General features: G+C 39.8%; 3 protein-coding genes across 3 annotated transcripts; all 3 read left to right on the forward strand.

The window, feature by feature from the left end:
- Positions 1-426: 426 nt before the first annotated feature.
- Positions 427-4,222, forward strand: cfap418 (cilia and flagella associated protein 418; the record flags this gene model as incomplete). The annotated part of the gene is made up of 6 exons (XM_079164425.1): positions 427-581; positions 1,139-1,241; positions 2,016-2,080; positions 2,759-2,824; positions 2,898-2,993; positions 3,520-4,222. The coding sequence occupies 6 exons, from the start codon at positions 427-429 to the stop codon at positions 3,677-3,679; spliced, it is 645 nt and encodes a 214-aa protein (XP_079020551.1). The 3' UTR covers positions 3,680-4,222.
- A 443-nt stretch (positions 4,223-4,665) lies between these two features.
- wdr73 (WD repeat domain 73) lies at positions 4,666-9,031 on the forward strand. Its single transcript, XM_079164950.1, has 8 exons — positions 4,666-4,747; positions 5,166-5,233; positions 5,364-5,449; positions 5,534-5,622; positions 6,919-6,986; positions 7,192-7,365; positions 7,936-8,280; positions 8,508-9,031. The coding sequence occupies exons 1-8, from the start codon at positions 4,689-4,691 to the stop codon at positions 8,738-8,740; spliced, it is 1,122 nt and encodes a 373-aa protein (XP_079021076.1). The 5' UTR covers positions 4,666-4,688; the 3' UTR covers positions 8,741-9,031.
- Positions 9,032-10,080: 1,049 nt separating this feature from the next.
- On the forward strand, positions 10,081-15,727 carry isg20l2 (interferon stimulated exonuclease gene 20-like 2). The gene is made up of 4 exons (XM_079164417.1): positions 10,081-10,122; positions 11,143-11,929; positions 12,811-13,011; positions 14,398-15,727. Exons 2-4 carry the CDS (start codon positions 11,273-11,275, stop codon positions 14,509-14,511), a joined length of 972 nt encoding a protein of 323 aa, XP_079020543.1. The 5' UTR covers positions 10,081-10,122; positions 11,143-11,272; the 3' UTR covers positions 14,512-15,727.
- The last annotated feature ends 4,255 nt before the right edge of the window (positions 15,728-19,982 follow it).

Genomic DNA, 19,982 nt, shown 5'->3' on the forward strand with positions numbered 1-19,982 from the left:
CGGCGTTCTTCAAAGTTATATTTGACTAACGATAAACATTCATAAACATACATTTATAGTTCATGTAAATATTAAGTTCATACAAGGGGGTATGACCACAAATATATGCTATATATATATATATACTACAATTATTCTGTCTGTATATATAATATTTAATTATTGTGGATTTCTTACTTATTTAATATGCTTTACTGTTTAATTACTTATTTTGATTTTTTTACTATGTCTCTTGTTTGCACTATCCTATATGCTGCTGTAATCATGTAAATGTCCTCGCTGCGGGACTAATAAAGGATTACTTTATTTTATTGTATTAATTTTGCGACACTTATTTTGAAGGAGGTTGTCGCTCCATTTCCGCTCTGTTCTCCTGTTACTTAGCAACGATGAACGCTCTGAGCGTGCTAGCTTGTGTGCAAAAACATGGCCGACGATGAAGAAGAAGACCTGGACGAACTGCTGGATGAAGTAGAAAAAAGGTTTTGTCGCAACGTTTCTGTCACGTGTTCCGCTCGCGTGGACCCGAGCGAGGCGGGAAAATGCGGGAAAGACAGCGAAGGACAAAGAAAATACAACAGGTAAACAATGCTAACGTGGCTAGCTAATGCTAGCTAACAGTGGGCTGTACCATTGTGCTAAGTAAAGGTACAGTAAAGTTAGCTTGTGTTCATAATAAGTACTAAAACAGACACCTATAATGTATAATATAATAATAATAATAATAACTAGAACAGACCCCTATCATTTATAATAATAATAATAACTAGAACATAAATAAATAAATATATATATATATATAGTTGCATAACAGAGAAAGCTCCATATTGTTTATTTAATTTCCTGTAGCCAGGCTTAGAAATACTTAAGTCATGAGAAGTCAACACCACTTTATTTAAAATTTTACTAAACAATAAAAAACAAAAGTCAATAAATATTGGTATCTGTATTTTTCATGTTTATTTCCTTACACACGGCTCTAAATGCTGCCTTCTCTAAACTAGCACGTCTATAAAGCAAACATTGTGTCTAGAAACACTGGAATCAGCCTAAAAAATGAAGTTTAAATCGATGAATCTTAAACATGGTCTCGTCTTTACTGAAGCTCGATACTTGACTTTGTTTCTTCTGATTTTAGAGCCACTAAACCTGAGCAGCCGGTGAGCAGCGTCGCCGACGATATCGACGCTCTTCTGGAAGAATTACTGGAGGAAGACGCCGGCGATTCCTCTCAACTAAAGGTGAACATGTACTTTATATAGACATCACATCACGTTAACTATTATTACTTTTCTCCACATGGAATATGTTTTTATAAAGGTCAGGGTGTCTTCTAACCTGAGTATCTAGGAGTGCCTGTGACATTCACCTTCCTTGAGTCCTGGAAGAAAATAGTAAATTAAAAGAAGCCATGTTTTAATGCAATTACATTTTTAGGGAAGTTAAAGTATTAAAAAATCATGGGAAACACTAGTGAAAAAAATACTCATCGTCATAATCAAACCGATCTGTTACCTTTGTGTTTTTATGGTGAGGTGGGTCACATCTCCTCTTTTAACATCTTACAAATGAATACAATAAAGAAATAAAACTCTTTAAGGACTCGAGCGTAACGATGAGGTCTTCAGTGCATTTTCTTCCCCATAAAGTTTTAGTAATGCTTATTGTTTATTGTTTACTAGCTTGCGGTCTCTTTCTTCCCTTCCTTCACTGAAATGTAAAGATGAATTCATGTAATCTCGTGAAATAGAAATACTCAGCCAAAGATCAAGTATCTCAAAGTTGTACTTTTGCACAACAGATGAAGAAATTGCTGCCAAACGTCCTCATCATGCAGCCGTCTCATCTCGTTTAAATTATGAAAATAACCACAGACACCTGGAACATGTGACTGAATCCACATGAATGTCGTATCAACAAACACAGGTGGAAATAAATGCATCCAGGTTCAAAGGAAGTGACATCAGATTCTTTACTACAACAAAGTGTTTTCTTTATTTGACTTTTCATTTCAGACTCAACAGTTTCCTAAAGGAGCACAAGTAGAGAAGAAGCTGTCGTCTCAGTCAGGAGGGAGAAAGTAAGTGAACAACAACAACAACATCCAGCTGTGAGTAATAACTACAGCTGCTTAATATGATAATAACCATAATAACCACAGGCACTCAGTCATATTCAAAGTCTATAATAACCATCATTAATAAATGGTTAATTTGTTTATAGTTATTTCTCTGTTTAACAAACAATGAGATAATAACTGTTTACTATCTCTTTGACATGTATAGGACTTTGTATACTATAAAGTATTTGTTAATGATTAAGAAATCCTTTGTAAACATCTATAAACATTTCATAGAGCGATGGACCAGAAACCAATTTTTAATCTGGTCAAAGTTTGAACTCTAAATAATATTTATAGATGCTTTACGGAGTATTAATTCACCATTTAAGAAATAATTATTATCATCAGTTACAACTTTATACTAGCCATGCAAATAATGTTTATAGGCAGTTTACAAACTGTCAAAATAACAGATAATATATATAATAATTACTAATTATAATATTATGAATTATTTGTTTGTCAACTGTAAAATAACTATTAAATAAAGTGTAATTAACTCAATCAATCAATTTACCATAATTATTAATGATGATTATTAGAAGGTGTTCTGTTTTTCTCATAAAAAGTGTAAACTATGTTTTCTATATTCTAATAATGTTGTTTTTCTTTGTGCATTGTCTATCATTGGTCCAGGTGTTGTCCTGTTTTCGTTGGCGGGAGCTCCGTCACAAGCGGCGTCGGAACGCCAACGTCCAAGAGGTGAGAAAACATCTGAGTTTTCATAATAACTTTAATAAATGCACTCCTGTTAACGGTGATGACTGATGCACAGGTCATGTGACCAGCTGAGGTGTACCTCCTGTGACTTCCGGGTGCTGACGTTTGACGACTGTGAGTGGGACTCGTCCTGTGATTACTTGTTCCTCAGGTGAGTCTGCACCGAGGCGTGATGAAAATGGTCTACTCTTCACATTACTCTGACCTCTGTTTAGTTTGAAACCACGTTCACGATGCATTTACAAAACAATAGTAGCTTTTTAATGGGAGCTCCCGTCAGCCTTGGTTTTTGGCATTTTTAGTCGTCACCCTCTTGGTTTTTGTCCACGGCCATCTTGTTTTTTGTCTGTCACCATCTTGTTTTTTGTCCGCCGCCATGTTGGTTTTTTGTCTTTCGCCATCTTGGTTTTTTGTCCGCTGCCATCTTGGTTTTTGTCCGCCGCCATGTTGGTTTTTTGTCTTTCGCCATCTTGGTTTTTTGTCTGTCGCCATCTTGGTTTTTGTCCGTCTAGTAATAATAATAGTATTTACATTGATTATTCTAACTAATAATAATTGTGATGATATAAAAATGTCATGTGGTCATTTTACAATATTATAATATTAAAGACAAGCTACTAATCTAATAATAATTATTCATGTTTACCAACGTTGTGTTTCTTTTGTGTGTTTTGTAGGAACAACATGCCGGACCGTCAGAAGCTCAGAGCCAGGCTGAAGAAGAGGAGAGGTGTTCGGGCGTTCGCCTGTCAGTGCAGCTGGTTCTCCACGACGGAGCCGACGGACCTCAGAGACCGAGCGGAGCTCAGATGGGTCTGTGGGAACCACCGGGACTGATGCTGCTCAAGAGGACGTACCAACGTATAACTGGAACGTTACGGACAGAGAAACTTTCACTCCTTTCTTTATTAACACACAAAACACGACCGTCCTGCAGTTAAATAATCACCTCGACTCGTCCTCATGGTTTACTAAAGTCACACCGGAGATGTTTGGAGTTTTCTTGCCGCTGTTGATGATATTCAGCGTCTGCAGAGGTTCAGCTCACTAATGTCACAGTCACAGTTTAGTTTGATCAAAGCTTTATTGTTCAGCTGCAAACAAAGACACACGGTGTTATTCAGTAATTATTGTTAATGATTGTTTACATAATATGTATAGAGACTATTTTCAGCGGCAGAATGATCCACATTTGGTTCCTCCTGTTAGACCCTTCTTTGTACTTTCAAAATAAAAGCTACGACATTCCACCCCCCCCACACACTTTATTTTTTATTTATAAACAGAACAAATTTATTTTTATTTATTTATTAATATAAATAAATAAATAATAAAATAACTGCATTTTTCCCCAACTTTATTTTTTATTGTTAAACAACAAAACAATAATTATAAATATTAAAATAAAAATATTTTTAAACCACCAAATAGAGACAAAGATCATTGTTGTTGTCTTGTATTACTTTAAAAAAAATAAAAACACTAAATCATTAAATATATTGTCAAAATTATCTTTTTTTAAGCCATGGTAGGAAAACGCTTCTTCTTCTCTCTTTCTGTAAGATAGTCAATGTGAGTTATATTTATATGTCTATGAATAAATACTGAGGACAAACTTCTCACCACGCTCGGTCTGCGTTCTGTTTGCTCAGTTTAGTCTGTTTAATGTTTGAATGTAAAATGTTTGTGAATAGAAAAGTAGTGAACAAGTGAAAATTAATCCAGTGGCTCCTGTCCAGCAGGGGGCGCTGTTAACTTCAGCATCAACAATAAGACGCTCGAGAACGAGACGAACCCGGAAGTGAAACATCAACAGTCGGTCACGTGAGGATGCTGAAGGCTGAAGATGGAAGAAACAGACTTTAATGATGTTTTAGATGACTGGTTTATCGAGTCCCTGAAAACGTGAGAAAATAAGAAGTTTCCTCTTTGTTTTAACATGTTTTAATTCGGCTTGCTTTTAATGCACGTAGCAGACCTAAGTGATACACAACATTATCTGTTCATTAAACTTCTCTACGGTGGTCTAAGTTAAATATATCCATTACCAGTTGAAGAGTGGATTCTATTAATTAGGAACAATAAGTCGTGTTTTATGGTTACGGTAGGTGTGCTTAGCCCTGAGATAGGGAAACAATAAATATGTCATATTTTGGATGGAGTCTGGTGTGAATACTGCAGGTTTGAAGAATTCACAAGAATTCACGTGTTACCATAAAATACAAAATGTGAACATTAAACATTAAGAGTAACCTAACACTGCCACATACACGTGTAAATATTATTGTGATGTTTCTAAAGTGATCTAAATAAATACCTTCAGGTACAAAGATCTTCATGTGTATCAGCTGGAACATCCCACCCAGGTGTTGGAGTGGACGTCAGGGAAGAGTGAGTTCATACTTTACATTTTAGCAATACTCATTATCTGAAAATATTACATTTCAAATTGGTCTGAATGCACATTTGCCACACAAAATAAGCGTTAATTGCATTTAAAGTTGTATCTTTGTGTTTCCAGCCGTGTGCGTCGCAGGATTCAGTCCGACTACAAATGAAATCCTGGAGCTGCATTTGCCTCTGAAACTGTTCGCGGATGACAATAAGGTGAGAGGTTATTCCAAACTTTGGGTTTTTACAAACATCCACACGTCACTTTATGCCTCTGCTGTGTGTGTGTGTTGTGTTCAGGGTCTTTGTGCAGAGCGGGACTTTAAAGTTGTCCACGGTGGGTTCACAGACGGTCCTGTCCGCGTCCTCAGACACGTCCCAGGAACGAGGTGAGAGGGAAACAACTCACCTGGAACGAACTCTGTGTCGATTCACTTTTTCTCGTCTCTCCATTTACGTCCATTGAAAGTCGAGTTAGAAGCTCGAACTGTCGGAAAATGTTAGTTTCAAAGCTTCATTCCTGAGCTCTGCTTTACTGACGTGAAGATGAAACGTAACGCCAATTAAACACCTTTTGAAGAAGAAACCCAAAGTAGAACTGATGTTATTATTCCTCAATTCAACATTTAGTCTATGAAATGCCCCCAAAATCATCTCAATTCTCAATCAGTTTACCAAAAGACAAAGAACACAACAGTCAAAAAGCCAGAGTAATATTTTAATGTGATACGAGATGAATCGTACCGATGAGTCGTATCTTTTTAAGTCAGATAATTGAACTGTTTGCATTTTGGGGAAAATCCGTCTCTCCAAAAAACACAAGAGGAAAGAAAAGAAAAGAGATTAAAATATAAGAAAATACAACATATAGACAAATATATTCTTATATTTTAATCTCTTTTCTTTTTTATATATATATATATATACACACACAAGCACATACAGTATATAGATGGACATATATTATATGCACATTCAGTATTTGCATAAATATTTAAATATACATTTAAATATAAATGAAATAAACATTTAGAAAAAAGTAAATTGTAGAAAGTTTGTATATTTGGCTGCTTGATGATTTTACATTTTTATTTTGACGAAGCCCTTTGTACCTTCTTATTTTGACTCCTGCTGTACATCGAATAAATGAATGAATAAACTTTATTGATACATCTTTCAAAGTGCTTAAAGTTTAAAAACTTTACAAATACAACAGGACGTTAGAAAATGAGTTTCTATGATCTAAATATTACAAAAACTCATGAAAGATTAAAAACAACTGCTAGTTGTTTGTACTTTTCATATTAATGAAATTGAACATCGATCAATATTACAGCCATCAATAAATCCAGATCAACACGAAATCAATCAGCAACAGTTCTGATGTCAGATTAATCACTTTAGTCATTTCTTAAGCCAATTAAAAAAAGTTTGTGAAGTGAATATCTTTAGTTTTCTGACAGTTTGTAGTGGAGCTTGTGATGAATAGTTAATAACTTAAACAATTAAGAAAATAATCATCAAACGCAGCGATAATGAACCAGACTCTCAGTGATTCAGGAATAAGTGATGGATGATGTTGAGGGTGTAATAATGAGCATTAATGGAGGCTCAGAGTCCGTTTTTAAGGATCTTTTGTATCCGATCGTATTGAATCCAGCAGTCGTCGTCGTTTGTTGCTGCAGGTGTGTCGTTACCAACGACGGGCTGACCTCCGACCTGCAGGTGTGGAGCGTCGGGGGAGACGACAGCGGTGAGTTCAAGTCACCTGAGAGAAAAGACGACGTTTGATTATTGTTAATATTTCCAGAATACAAATAAGTTTTATCATTCGGATTATATTTGTAAAAAAAGTAACCTTTTCTTTAAACTTTGTGTTACTAGTGAATTGAGTTGAATCTGAAATATGTGGCGTTTTCCTCACAATGTGATTGGTCGTCTCGCTCGTCCAATGACAGACGTGATCAGGTTGACGGGGCGTGTCGAGGGGAGGAAGAGGAGGAAGAGGAGTGTTTCAGAAGGAGGAAGCTTCAGGGTCGCAGCTCGACTCTCCTCACAAGTTCTTCATGGAGCTCAGAGCAGCGACGTCCAGCTGACTCAGCTGACCTCAGGACAGATCCTCTACTCGCTGGGTAACACTGAGACACGTGAACGCTCATTCATCTTCACGCTCACTTATTAAACACGCATTTCATGTCTCTGTTGGAAGCTCCTCAGAGCGGCACAAACAAGACATGTTATTACTGTTCTAACCTGTTACACCAGCTAACTTTACATTTACTGTCTTAGTTTGTGATAACTTCTATCAATGTAACTTAATTCAGGTCAGAAGAATAAGAGTGAAGTGAGTGGATATCACAATACAGGGTTTATCAGAGTATTATCAGAGGTACACACGAGCAAGAAACACAATCTTGTTCCCTATGACACACAAACACAAAGTCGAACTCTTTGTTAGGATACAATATATATCGATTCTTTATGTTATTCCAGTATTCAAGGATCGTTTAATCTCATTATGAAACTACAACAAAATGCAGTTGTAGCTCATTTGCTACACAAGAAAAACCGTGGATTGTTCTAGCGCTGTTAAAAACAAATTAAAGGAATTTCATAACTTATACTTGTGGATTAGCACCAAACCGATATTGTTAAGAGAACGTTGGCTGCTCGTCAGACTCTTGTCCTTTTTCGTCTGACAGAGACGGACTCGGATGATCCTCTGAGCTCTTTACATTTCGTGGACGACGTCGTCTTCCTCGCCGGCTGCTCCAACGGGAACGTTTACGTCGCCGACACTCGGACGTCTGCCGCTCCTCAGCTTCACCCTCCACCAGCGTCCTCGGGCGAGTCCGTCCTCTGGTGCACGGACGCGTCCTCCTGCAGCGTCGTCAGACTGTCCTCCGCTGGACAGGCCGTGATTTCAGACCTGAGGAACCCTGCAGGAGCCGTGAGTCGCGCTCAGCTGGACGTCCAATCGGATCGCTGCAACCCGGATGCCAGAGCGTCGTGGGCTCCGGCGCTGGACGGCTGTATCGCGGTGTCGGGTGAGTTTACATACATGAGATGCATGAGAATATCTATACCGCCTATGGAATGACAGCCAGTTAGCTTAGCATAAAGACTGGAAATAAAGGGAAAGTGTTAGCTTTGTTCAGTGCAAAGGTAAAAATCTCAGAGTACTGACCCCGGTACGCCAACTGACGTTTCCTCTAAACTGTTAAAGTTATAAGACATAATATATTAGTTTTTAACTGCTCACCTCTCGCTGCAGGTTTCAGTGGAGCGGTTCAGATCTACAACACATCGGTCTGGCAGATGGAGTCTCGGGAAGTCCGGCCTCTGTTCGAGCACCGCGGTCACGCCGTTTCCTCGCAGCCCGGCGACGACGTGTTCGTCACCTCCCACGTCTGGCATCCCGAGCGGCCGAGGACGCTGCTGTCTGCGGCCTCGGACGGCTCCGTCCACGTGTGGGACTGGATCGACCAATCGGCTGCCAGCTGCTGACGGGTCAAAGGAGAACTGATCATCTGATTTAGGAGATACAAACATGCCGTCTCCTTTCTTTATGATGGGATGTAGGTTGGACTCTAACCTTTTGTGGACTGACCCTTTAAAGGACTATTCCCTCTGTATGAGTTGCCTCTATTTAAACTGTTAACAGTGAGAAGTGAGTTCACACCAACAAGAAGAAGTGAAGTGTGTCACGTGTCAAAGATAGTTTCAGGTCAGAAGAGCTTTTAGGATATTTTGTCTGGCAAATGTTGTATGAAAATAAAACGTTTCAAATGTGTTTGTTTTGTACATGAACAATAAAAGCTGAGTTTCAATATATTGTGTGTGTGTGTGTGTGTGTGTGTGTGTGTGTGTGTGTGTGTGTGTGTGTGTGTGTGGGGTTGGTTCTTCAGCTTACCTCAGGGGCTGAGCGGTACCCCGTAGAAGAGGACTCTCTCTCTTTTGGTTCTTTGTCCGGATCGAGATGAAAAGATGGAGCCGTAGAAAATAGTTAAGCTTTAACTTGTTTATTTAAATCAATTCAAAGTATATATTTCTTTGGTTGCAACTATAGAGAACAAAATGGTTCACAAACAGTTTGCAACACCCGAATAGAATCAAACCTTCACCAGTGAGCAAAGTGTTGTGACAAAAGTCCGGAGAAAAGTTCAAATTCAATATAACACGAAGCCTTGCACCTTCCCTTTCCTCTGCCAGCGCACAAGCCTCCAAACAAAGAGCGTTGAATAGTTCAAAGTCAAAGGTTAGTGTCAGCCTGAGCCCTGGAGGAAGTGCAGCCCTCACGTGTCTGTCTTGAGAGACAGCACATACTATAATAGACATCTAGAAATCTAAAGTTTGTCCTGAGGGTGGCGCTAGAGGAAAGGTCTCATCCTCTGTCCTTACTGGCTCTCTCTGTTAATATAATTAGTATGATTATTCCAAATATTGTGTATGTATTAGTATTATTAGTCACTATTATTAAGTACAGTGATGATAACTGTGTCCCTGGTAGGAGGGACTAAGACGCAAGGAAAGGGTAACAGGGTTAACAGACTTGGGATGTACCCTAAAAGACTTGGGATGTACCCCCCAGAATGCAGCATGACCCGGATATTGACAGTTTGTCAAGCCGGAAGAAGAGCGAGGTCCACAAGTTTCAATATCTTAGAGTAACTAATATTATTTAGAAAATATGAGCCAGTTGTTTTGTTTTTTGTTTTGTTTTGTTATTCATTCTCTTGATTTTTTAAAAAATTGTATTTGTTATCCTGATACGCACTCCATACCAGTTGGTGGCGGTAATGCACCAATTCATTGTTTGCCAACCGCCGATATACCTCAAAAAAAGAAGAGGAAGAAGAAGAAAGAAGGTCCACAGTTGTGTGCAGCAGGTCTGGTTCTCTATTTCACAAAGTTATTTTCTAATAGAGAACCCATCGCTATCGAGCTACTTATATGTCCACAAACACACGAAGAACAATTTTGCCGTTGAGAGACATTCATATCTAGAAAAAATGAACCATTGAGTTGGCATAGTAACCACGGCTGACGGTTAGCGAGCTAACGGCTAACTGGCGGTTGACGTCAACATCCGCTAATGTCTAAAGCGTTTAGTCGGAACTAGTTAGCTTTTATGACATTCACGAGCTAATGTAAGTAATTAGTTGTGCATTTGTCTTCTTTGTTCAGAGTTCTGTGTCATCAGCTTGTAAATCTCTTGCAAATTAATGTGGAAAATTAAGCAAATGTTGTTTTTTCCACGTCACTTAAAGTTAATTCATTAATCTTAGGTTCTAACTAGTTAACTACGCAAGTAATAGTAATATTAATACTAGTAAATAAATATATAATATAATGAAAATGTATTTATGTTATATAATGTATTTTTAATATTATATAAAATATATATATATAATAGTAATTATTATGATCATATAATAGTACTGCATTTGAGTACAAATACGACTGAATTTCCTTTGTGTTGCATATTGACAATAAATAATCCTCGAATACTTTTCCTACTTTACTTTAAGTACACTTAGCTATTAGTACTTACGTACGTTTACTTAAGTACGGTGTTGAATGCAGGACTTTTATTTGTAGTTATTGTTACTTTTACTTCAGTGAATCCACTGGTTAGAACCACACATTTTAATAATGGAAACCCTCTTGTAGTAGAAAGATGCTTTTCACCCTCATTGACCTCTCTCATACTTAACAACATTATTTAATAAGATAAAAAGTCTAAATTCTATGAACAATTTAAGATATAGTGATGTGATGTGATGCGTTCAAGTGCCTCTCTTTAGTTCTTGCTTTTAGTTTGAAGGTCTCTGGTTATAATATTGAAGTTATACATTGAAGTCCTGCAAATAAAGACAGAGTTTGATAACGTTTTTCTTTTCTCGCAGGATGATCCACTTAAACTGGTGTCAGCTGATACAAAACGGGACTACAAAGGGTGAAGACCGGTTGAGGAGGTCAGCATAAGCACATCTACCCCGAGGGAACGTTACTTCTGACCTCTGAACCTCCGTAACCATGTCGGACATTACGCTGAACGTGAGCTACGCTGATGGCTCTGCACGGAGGAGGCCTCAGAGAGGAACCCGAGGGAGATACAATAGGTTTCACAATAGGATGCATGCTATCGAGCAGAGGGGCCTCCTGCAAGGTAACGATACGCACAACCACAGAGAGAGACAGCCCGGACCCTACCCACCTCCACGCCAAAATGGCACTTTTATGCACGGCGCAGGTTCACCGCATCCACGCGGCACAGCCGGCGCTTCCCACTTTAGCCACAAGGCTTCGACGTCCACACAACACCTGCCTTCCAGGACTGCGAACAACAGAGGCTGCCGTGGAAAGCCAAAGGAGCTGGTGCACAGAAAACCGGCGACCACCGCCCACCGGCCCTCAGCGTCGTGCAGCCATAAACCCACTGCCGCCGCCGCGCAGACTTCAGCGGGAATCCCCACAAAGTACCTCGCTCTTGACTGTGAGATGGTGGGTACGGGGCCCAAGGGGAGCATCAGCCAGCTGGCCCGCTGCAGTCTGGTGTCCTACGACGGAGACGTGGTTTACGATAAATTCATCAACCCCTCCGTGCCCGTCACCGACTACCGCACCCGGTGGAGCGGCATCCGGCGCAGTGACCTCGTCAACGCCACGCCGTACACTGAGGCCAGGAAGGAGGTGAGGAGATCATTCTATTATCCAAGTGTGTTTTCTCTGTTACCTCTGTCACCGTTACCACTGCAGGAACATATCACAATGTAACCACACATGTAGCTGTTTGTTCAATTCATTTATTTATCATTTCGTGCCTAACAATGGAAATGTGTACATGTGGTGTATGTCGTATCATTTTCCATCCAACTCAAAGATGGTGGAATACTTTGCCTCCTAAGAATTTGTTTGTCATGTTGACGGATTAGAAAAACGTTTCACCCCACAGTCAAAAGACGTTATTTGCGGCAACCTCCGGTTCTGCCGAGTGAAGCAAATTCAGTGTCTTAAAACCTGCATTCTCTCTAGTGTCCACCAGGGGGCGACTCCTCTGGTTGTATAGAAGTCTATGAGAAAATGACTCTACTTCTCTCTTGATTTATTCCCTCAGTAAACATTGTAAACATGAGTTTATGGTCTCAATCTCTAGTTTCAAGTCTTCTTCAATACAGCATGATGTTCATTTAGTAAATGATGGTCCATTTAGAGTCAAACAGACAATAAAGCAGGGGATGCTTTAGGGCGGGGCTTACTGTGATTGACAGGTTAGTTTTATGTCCATTGACAACAAGGATTTCCTGCAGTGTAAACGTGCTTGTTGCTCGTCTATAATAAAACTTTGCACATTGTCACATTATTTTATTTTATTTTTTATAAACATTTTTAAATGTAATGTTCTGAATACATCAGATTGCTTCCCGCGTATCAACAGTCTGTTTACTATGAAAAATAATTAAAACTGTGCGTTCAGTTTTCCTAAACCTAAAACTGTCCTTTAAATAGAATGTCCACCTGTCACAGTGAAGCAGTAGCTGTCAGTCTTTCACTGTTCATCTCTTCTTCTGCAGATTCTGAGGCTGCTCATGGGGAAGGTAGTGATCGGTCATGCCGTCCACAACGACTTCAAGGTCCTCGGTTACTCTCACCCGGGCGTCCTGACCAGAGACACGTCTCGGATCCCGCTGCTCAACCAGAAGGCCGGCTTCGCCGCCACCGAGTGCGCCTCGCTGAAGAGACTCACCAAGGCCGTCTTCAACCGGGACATCCAGGTAAGGAGTCGCTCTCATGTCTGCATAAACCTGCAAGTCACTTTAATGTAAAGGAGTGTGAATGCTGCTGCATCCATGTAAAGGCCACAGCAACACTAGGTTTAATATATGCAAGGACTAAATACACGTTTTAAGATGAGATACAACTGTATTCATCCAGGGGGAAACTGTTGCAGTACAAAGTATGAAAGAGTCCAAATAACAACAAAATATAAACAATGAACGTTATCAATAAGTTAAACTAAATGTTACAGGTTAACTGTACCACAGATATGTAAGCCGTATATAGAAAGAAAACATCCAAATAGACCAAATAGAAATTAGGTGTTTATTTTACGACTTTGTCTAATTGCGTCTGTAGATTTCTCCAAAAGTTTGCATTAGATAATGCCTCATTTGCATACTTTAACACGCATCAAGAAGTGCTACCCTGAGCCTTCCACCCAGCACTTATTGTATTCGTATTAGTTTGTTGCACTTATTGTATTCGTATTAGTTTGTTGCACTTATTGTATTCGTATTAGTTTGTTGCACTTATTGTATTCGTATTAGTTTGTTGCACTTATTGTATTCGTATTAGTTTGTTGCACTTATTGTATTCGTATTAGTTTGTTGCACTTATTGTATTCGTATTAGTTTGTTGCACTTATTGTATTCGTATTAGTTTGTTGCACTTATTGTATTCGGTTGTTTCTACGCTGTACGTTTGCTCTGGTTTATGCTCTTAGATGCTTGTTTAACAAAGGAAATGCACTTATGACTTCTGGTGACTAGTAGTTCTCTTGAATACCGATGTTGACTACACTTATTGTACGTCGCTTTGGATAAAAGTGTCTGTTAAATGACTGTAATGTGATGTAAATGTACAAAAAAATAATTGAGGTAAACAAAACAATTTTTACATTTTTCGCAGACGGTAATCGGTGCTTTTAACACCCGTAGAACAGCCTCGATAGCATTGTTGTCATTACTACATGGTTCCGGCGCACAGCTGACGACCCCTTTAGTCCCGCCCCTGCCACTGATTGGCTAATCGTGAGTCCCTCCCGCTGTCCTCATTGGTCAATGACCTTTTAATCGAGAAACCGCCGTTCCATGTCACGATGCCGGACTAATCAGTCGACTAGAGCTTGGTGGAGTGGGCGGATTCAAAGGCTCAGTAGCATTCCATACACCAAACCTCCAGGTCTCATTCCTGTCTTTATTTTGAAGGTTATCAGGAGTTATCAGGACGGGGTTGGAAGGAATTCCTAAAAAAAGAACGAAACAAGTGGCTAAAGTCAGCTTTACTCATGACGGAGTAAATAGAGATAAACCGCATCTTAAAGGAACCTCGTAGAGTTGTGAGTGTTTAAAACCAGACCCCTTTCTCTCTTGTGTCCTCAGACCGGGAGGAAGGGTCACTCTTCTGTGGAGGACGCCAGAGCCACCATGGAGCTTTACAAAGTGGTGGAGGAGGAGTGGGAGAGGACACTAGCATCCAAGTCACAGGCCTGCTAGTGAAGAGAAGAGGCGACGAGGACATTAAACTGGGTTTAAATTGACGTTTTGTGGTTTCAGAGTGACTGATCTTCTCTCTTCTGCTGTCCTGTTGACAAAAGAATGAAGAAACCCAGAACACTTCATCATGGGAGGAGAATATAACGAGAGTTGGCGTCAGACGCGTAGCTCTGACCTTTCGGTTCCAGCGGTTCTTTCTCAGGGTTTGCATTATGTTTATAAAGGTGCTCCTGCCACTAGGGGGCAGTCATGTCTTAATCCTAGCAACAAAACTACATCATGAATGATGATGCATCATGTTTTAATGAAATCAGCTGTCAATTTAAAGGCCACTAAAAGAGATCACTTCTCAGTTTAGATTTCTTTTATATTTTTGAATCATCCTAAAGTAAAGATTTGAGACGAAATGCTGCTTTGATCAACAGAAGATGTTCTTCAGGGAGGTTACCAGTTTAACAAAGTTAGTCCTACATGTGGCCTTTATGGATAACAAATAGTTTGAATGTTTTTTTTTTAATGTAAATGTTTGAAAAAGAATGCGAGAAAAACCCAGAATAGATTTCTAGAAAGAAGGCGGTATTAAGCAAAGTAGTACCTCAACAACACATGATTAGATAATCCCATGAAGCCCACATCCGTATCTTTACGAGCCTATCCTGTAAAGATACTTTAACACCTGATTTCCACTTTATGTTAAAGGTACACGTGGTAACCTCTGTGGTAGCTTGGTCCCTGATGTTCCTCATAAACTGTCTTAATGAGACTTTTACTTGACTCACCCAGCATCCAGTTCTCCTTCTGACCTCCGGTCCATGTAACTCTGCTGTTCTTTGAAAGATGGATGTGCTTTCCTTCAGAGTTTCCAATGCAACAGCGGACGAGTTCAGTCGTCTGCTGTAGATTCAGCCTCGGTGCTTCGCCCCAATAAATCACTACCACACCATCATTTTGATGTAGCGTCGTCTGAAGCCGCATTTTACACCGAGAGTCAGCAGTGAGGGGTGATCTGGTCTAAATGAACGTTAAGCGTTAGCTCTTATTCAGCACCACTGTTCATGCCATCTTCATTTAATCGTACCGAGAGGTCTTTCTAACACTTTGTCCTCCACATTTCTATCAGCACCTCTCGACATTGTAACCTTCATGGCGGTAGGATTTATTGCATTTAGATGCCATCAGTCTCTCTGTTTATCTAATAAACTGGCGACTGAAATGAGCAGGGATTTAAAGTTTAACTGTATTTTCTTGTTAAAGTATTATGACACATCTGAATGTCTCAGCAGAGTGAAATAAACAGTGAGCGTTTGGGCATTTTATCCACATTAATAATGACATTTTAATGCAAATATCTTCTGATTTAAGGTGAAAGATGTTACATAAAAACGAGTATCATCAAAGTCTAAAAATAAGACTATTTAACTGACTTCATCAGCATTGTTGCTGATATTTTGCTACAACAGATTTAGCTTGTTGACGTTGAAACTCTGAATTTCTGGTCTTTACTTTCTTTGATTGTTTTTTTTAAAGTCAGTTTGAGACTTTTATTTTGTCAATGTTCTTGCATTTGAAAAAGTAAAGAAGGGTTTTATAGAAACAAGACTCATAGTTTACTGCAGCTGTGAGGATTTACTCGGGTACAGTGTTGCTTTGAGCTAAATGCTAACATCGGAATGCTAATTTGCTCACAATGACGATGCTAATATGCTGATAATTAGCAGTGACGATGTTCATCGTCCCAGTTAACCTGTTAGCATGCTAACATTAGCACTAAACTCAAGGAACAGCTGATGAATGTTGTTAGTTCTGCGGGTATTTGTTCATGAATCAGAAGTTGAGACGTTTCACTAGATGAGTGAAGACTTTGACCAGCTGGTGGCGCTACAGGCAAAGTCAGAAGATCACCAAAGTTATTAGGATTCATCCTCTTGAGGACCGTGAATGTCGGCAACATTTCACGGTGACTCCTCCAATAGTTGTTGAGATATTTTGGTTAGAAAGCGGTGGACGGACAGACCGTTGTCATCATAGAGACACATTAGCGAGGCTGAAGTTCGTATAAGAAACATTTCAGAATCCCTCTTTCTGCCACTGCGTGTCTCAATCTTCAAAGCAGATCTTCAACTTTCTACTGAGAGAACAGACGAAGATTAAATGTTTGACTTGACTTGTGTCATTTTCCCGCTCTGTCCAGGTCCCACCTCTCTTTCTCCTCAGGCTCATCAAACAGCTGCATCGTGGACTGTTTCCCTCCTCAGACAGCACACTGCAGTACATATACCGTTGTACATATAGTATATATATATATATATATAAATACTATATGTTGGACTCGTCTTCCTCCTCACCTACCCTCCCTCACACCAGAAGTCGTCTTTGGATCTTATAAAGTACGTCACTTGCTCTGACTGTTGCTTAATCACGTGGAATCATTTAATTGTGTCCACCTATTGTACTTTCCACCGGTATTATTTTCGTCCATGTGGTGACATGATGCCGGTCTGTTGCATCACAGCCTCACGTTGCTCCACTTTCTGTCTCCTCCGACAAAACGTTTGTCCTCAAAGGTGAGCGATCAGCACTATTTCCCTGCTGTGAATTCAACACCTGCTCATTAATTATACAGCATGCCATCCTTCCTGACCAAAAAATAAATAAAAAAATAGCCACAGAGACACAACTGCTGGCACAGAGAAGAAGCTCATTAAAGAGGCTCCAACACCAGCAATGAATCACCGGCTCGTTCTCATTTTAAATCAGGTATACGACTGGAAGACTTTTAAAGAAAGTGTGAGAATACTGAAAGAAAAGATTCAACACAATCCTGCAGGTTTCTGTTAGAATGAAGTAGTGAAAGGTGTCCTGAGGTGAAGACAAGTCCCGTGTCTGTTCTTTGTCTGCTGTCCAAACTAGCAGCTGAAAACCTCCTCGGTACCAGCAGATAGATGCCAAAGCCTCCGATGGTCACAGTCTAAAGGAGGCAGTGGAGTCCCCTGAGCTGGAAATACTCCTCAGTGTTTCAGGTCGTAAATAGAGAACAGAAATAAACCACACAAGCAGAAATCTGGAACCACGGACGAAAAGTAGAGAAAAACCAAACGTTTGGCTTCGCAGCTTCTTCCCTCTGTTTGAAACAGGCCAAGCTTCTTTTTCTTTTTACTTGTGGGACAAATACAGAGAAATATAAAGGAATCACGGGCCAAACAAATATAAATGTGTAGTTTTCAAGCAGTTACACTGCAAGAAAATCTGAGTTTCTAGAGCAGAAAACAACACGTGCAATAGAAAATGCAATGGCCACACTCAAGAAAAGATGAGTCTCCTTTTCCGTCTTTGCCACATTGGATTCAATCCAGTAAACAAACTATCAAAGTGTACACAGATCCCTGTACCTTCAATGTGATTGACCATGTTGGACTGAGGACAGACTGGGCAGACCGGGGCTAGCTGTATAGCATGCTAATGCTAACCTGACTACGATGACCGGACGTCCCGGTTCGTCCTGAATCGTTCCGGCTTTAATGCCGGATGTCCAGAGTCCCGACAAATATCTGTGGGACACCAAACTGTCCCGGTTACCACCAGAATTAAAATAGTAATAATTATAATACTATATGTCAGTTGTTTATCATGTTCTGTCCCACTCGTTATCACTGAACCTAATATAAAAACATAAACACTGCACACAAATTGAATCAATCAATGTCTCGTTGTCGAGGCTGTAGCTATGACACTTGCGGCTCTTTCTGACAGAACCTGTATAAACGGTTAGCCGTCACAGCGATAGACAACAGAACTCCTTTGGTGCGTGCATAAAGGCATCCATGAACATGTGGTACACTTAAGAGTCCTGGACTCAGGGTTTGAAACTAATGTCTTTACCATTAAAACCCTGAGTGTTGGACATGTGTGTACCCAGAGCCTAGAAATAACTATTCAATCTGAACTCTGAACACTTGCTGCTGAAAGTAGACGTCAGATTGTCTGTTTCATAAGTAGGGGTGGGTATCGTTAGGATTTTATCGATACTGCTTATCGGTTTGTTTTGATTATTTTAGGAGAAAATGAAGAAAATAATCAACTTTATTCTTCTTCTATGTAAACAAACAGCCTTTCTTGAGCAGCAATGCAAGAAGTTCTAAAATCTTTATCTCAGCAAAACAATGATCTCAGTGATTGTCTTTCATCGATGATCCTGTTCTTCTGATCAAACTCCGTATGACATCACTAACGTATGACATCACCACCGTTACCTGACGGCTGCTCCACAAACAGACTGACGTTCTGCTTGTTGGTCACATGTTGTGATGAACTTACTTGTGAGGGTTTCATTGTGTTTGAGACGACCAGAGTTCTCAGATGTTTCCTTCTCTCTGATCATGATGCGAGTCTCACGCTGTACTGAGACAAAGAGACAGCGACAAAGAGACAAAGAGACAGAGAGACAGAGAGAGAGGACGTCTGAGACAACGACGTCTCACTCCAGAACTAAGAAAGTACCGATAGCAGAACCATGAACTCTGGACCGCATCAATACTCCGGGTTTTTACTCATAAGGTTCCAAAAAATGTCAAATACCAAATTAATTTGTCAGAAGGAGCGTCTCGGTTGATCAAACACACTTTACTTGAAGCCCACTGAGGCCTTAATAAGGCGTCATGTGAAGCCCTTTCACTTTAGTAACCTTAGACCTCTGCAGCTTTTTGGGTTAAAGACAAAAAAATATTGCACCGCAACATGTGATTTAAGTCTAGATTATCCCCCCTTACTGCTTATCCCTTCTAAATCTCCTTGTGCAGGGCCAATAATGTGAATAATTTGAATTGATGCCCACGTATTACCTCCATAAGTAAAAGCCAGAGCTTTAAAACCAGAAGAGGCTTTGGATTTTCTTCTGCGAATGTGTTGTTATGTTACATTTCCTCCTTCATATTTAAGGCCAATAAACAAATTGAAACATCTTTCTTTCCTTTCTTTTTTTTGGTAATCTAGACCTTATGTTGAATGCAATTACAAATTATTGATTTATTATTATTGTCCACATTTGAAATGAAAGAAGATTAAGTGTTCACCTGCCGCATTAATAAGTCCTTGAAATACATGAAAGAGCGCCGTTGGTCTCATTAGGCAGCACTATATGGATTTGATGGGGATTTATTACCCCCTGGGTCGAGTTATTGGGAGCTTGACTCTGCAGATTACCTCTTTTTTTCATTCACACATCATGTTAGTCACGGCCCAGCATCAGCCGCATAATTCGGCTTTTATTGCAAACTGCAGAGCCATCGGGAATTTGTCCACTTTTGCACGTTGGCAGTTAACCTCTAACGTAGACGGAGCCCAGAGAGGGTTGGAGGCTAAGACTGAAAGCTGCCGAGGAGGACGTGGAAGTCTCCATGTTGTCTTTTTTGGGACACCAGTTAGCTCGCACGGATGTTTTACGTGCGGTTTACTGATGTTTTAAAAGGTTTTTT

Source organism: Pholis gunnellus (genome assembly GCF_910591455.1).
Source record: "Pholis gunnellus genome assembly, chromosome: 8".
NCBI lineage: Eukaryota > Metazoa > Chordata > Actinopteri > Perciformes > Pholidae > Pholis > Pholis gunnellus.

Excerpts from the sequence above, each read along its gene's own strand:
- wdr73 (XM_079164950.1), top strand. The coding sequence starts at position 4,689 with ATGGAAGAAACAGACTTTAATGATGTTTTAGATGACTGGTTTATCGAG. Across the intron at positions 4,748-5,165 it reads TTTATCGAGTCCCTGAAAAC|GTACAAAGATCTTCATGTGT; the intron begins GTGAGAAAATAA and ends AAATACCTTCAG. Across the intron at positions 5,450-5,533 it reads TGTTCGCGGATGACAATAAG|GGTCTTTGTGCAGAGCGGGA; the intron begins GTGAGAGGTTAT and ends TGTTGTGTTCAG.
- isg20l2 (XM_079164417.1), top strand. The coding sequence starts at position 11,273 with ATGTCGGACATTACGCTGAACGTGAGCTACGCTGATGGCTCTGCACGG. Across the intron at positions 11,930-12,810 it reads ACACTGAGGCCAGGAAGGAG|ATTCTGAGGCTGCTCATGGG; the intron begins GTGAGGAGATCA and ends CTTCTTCTGCAG. Across the intron at positions 13,012-14,397 it reads TCTTCAACCGGGACATCCAG|ACCGGGAGGAAGGGTCACTC; the intron begins GTAAGGAGTCGC and ends TTGTGTCCTCAG.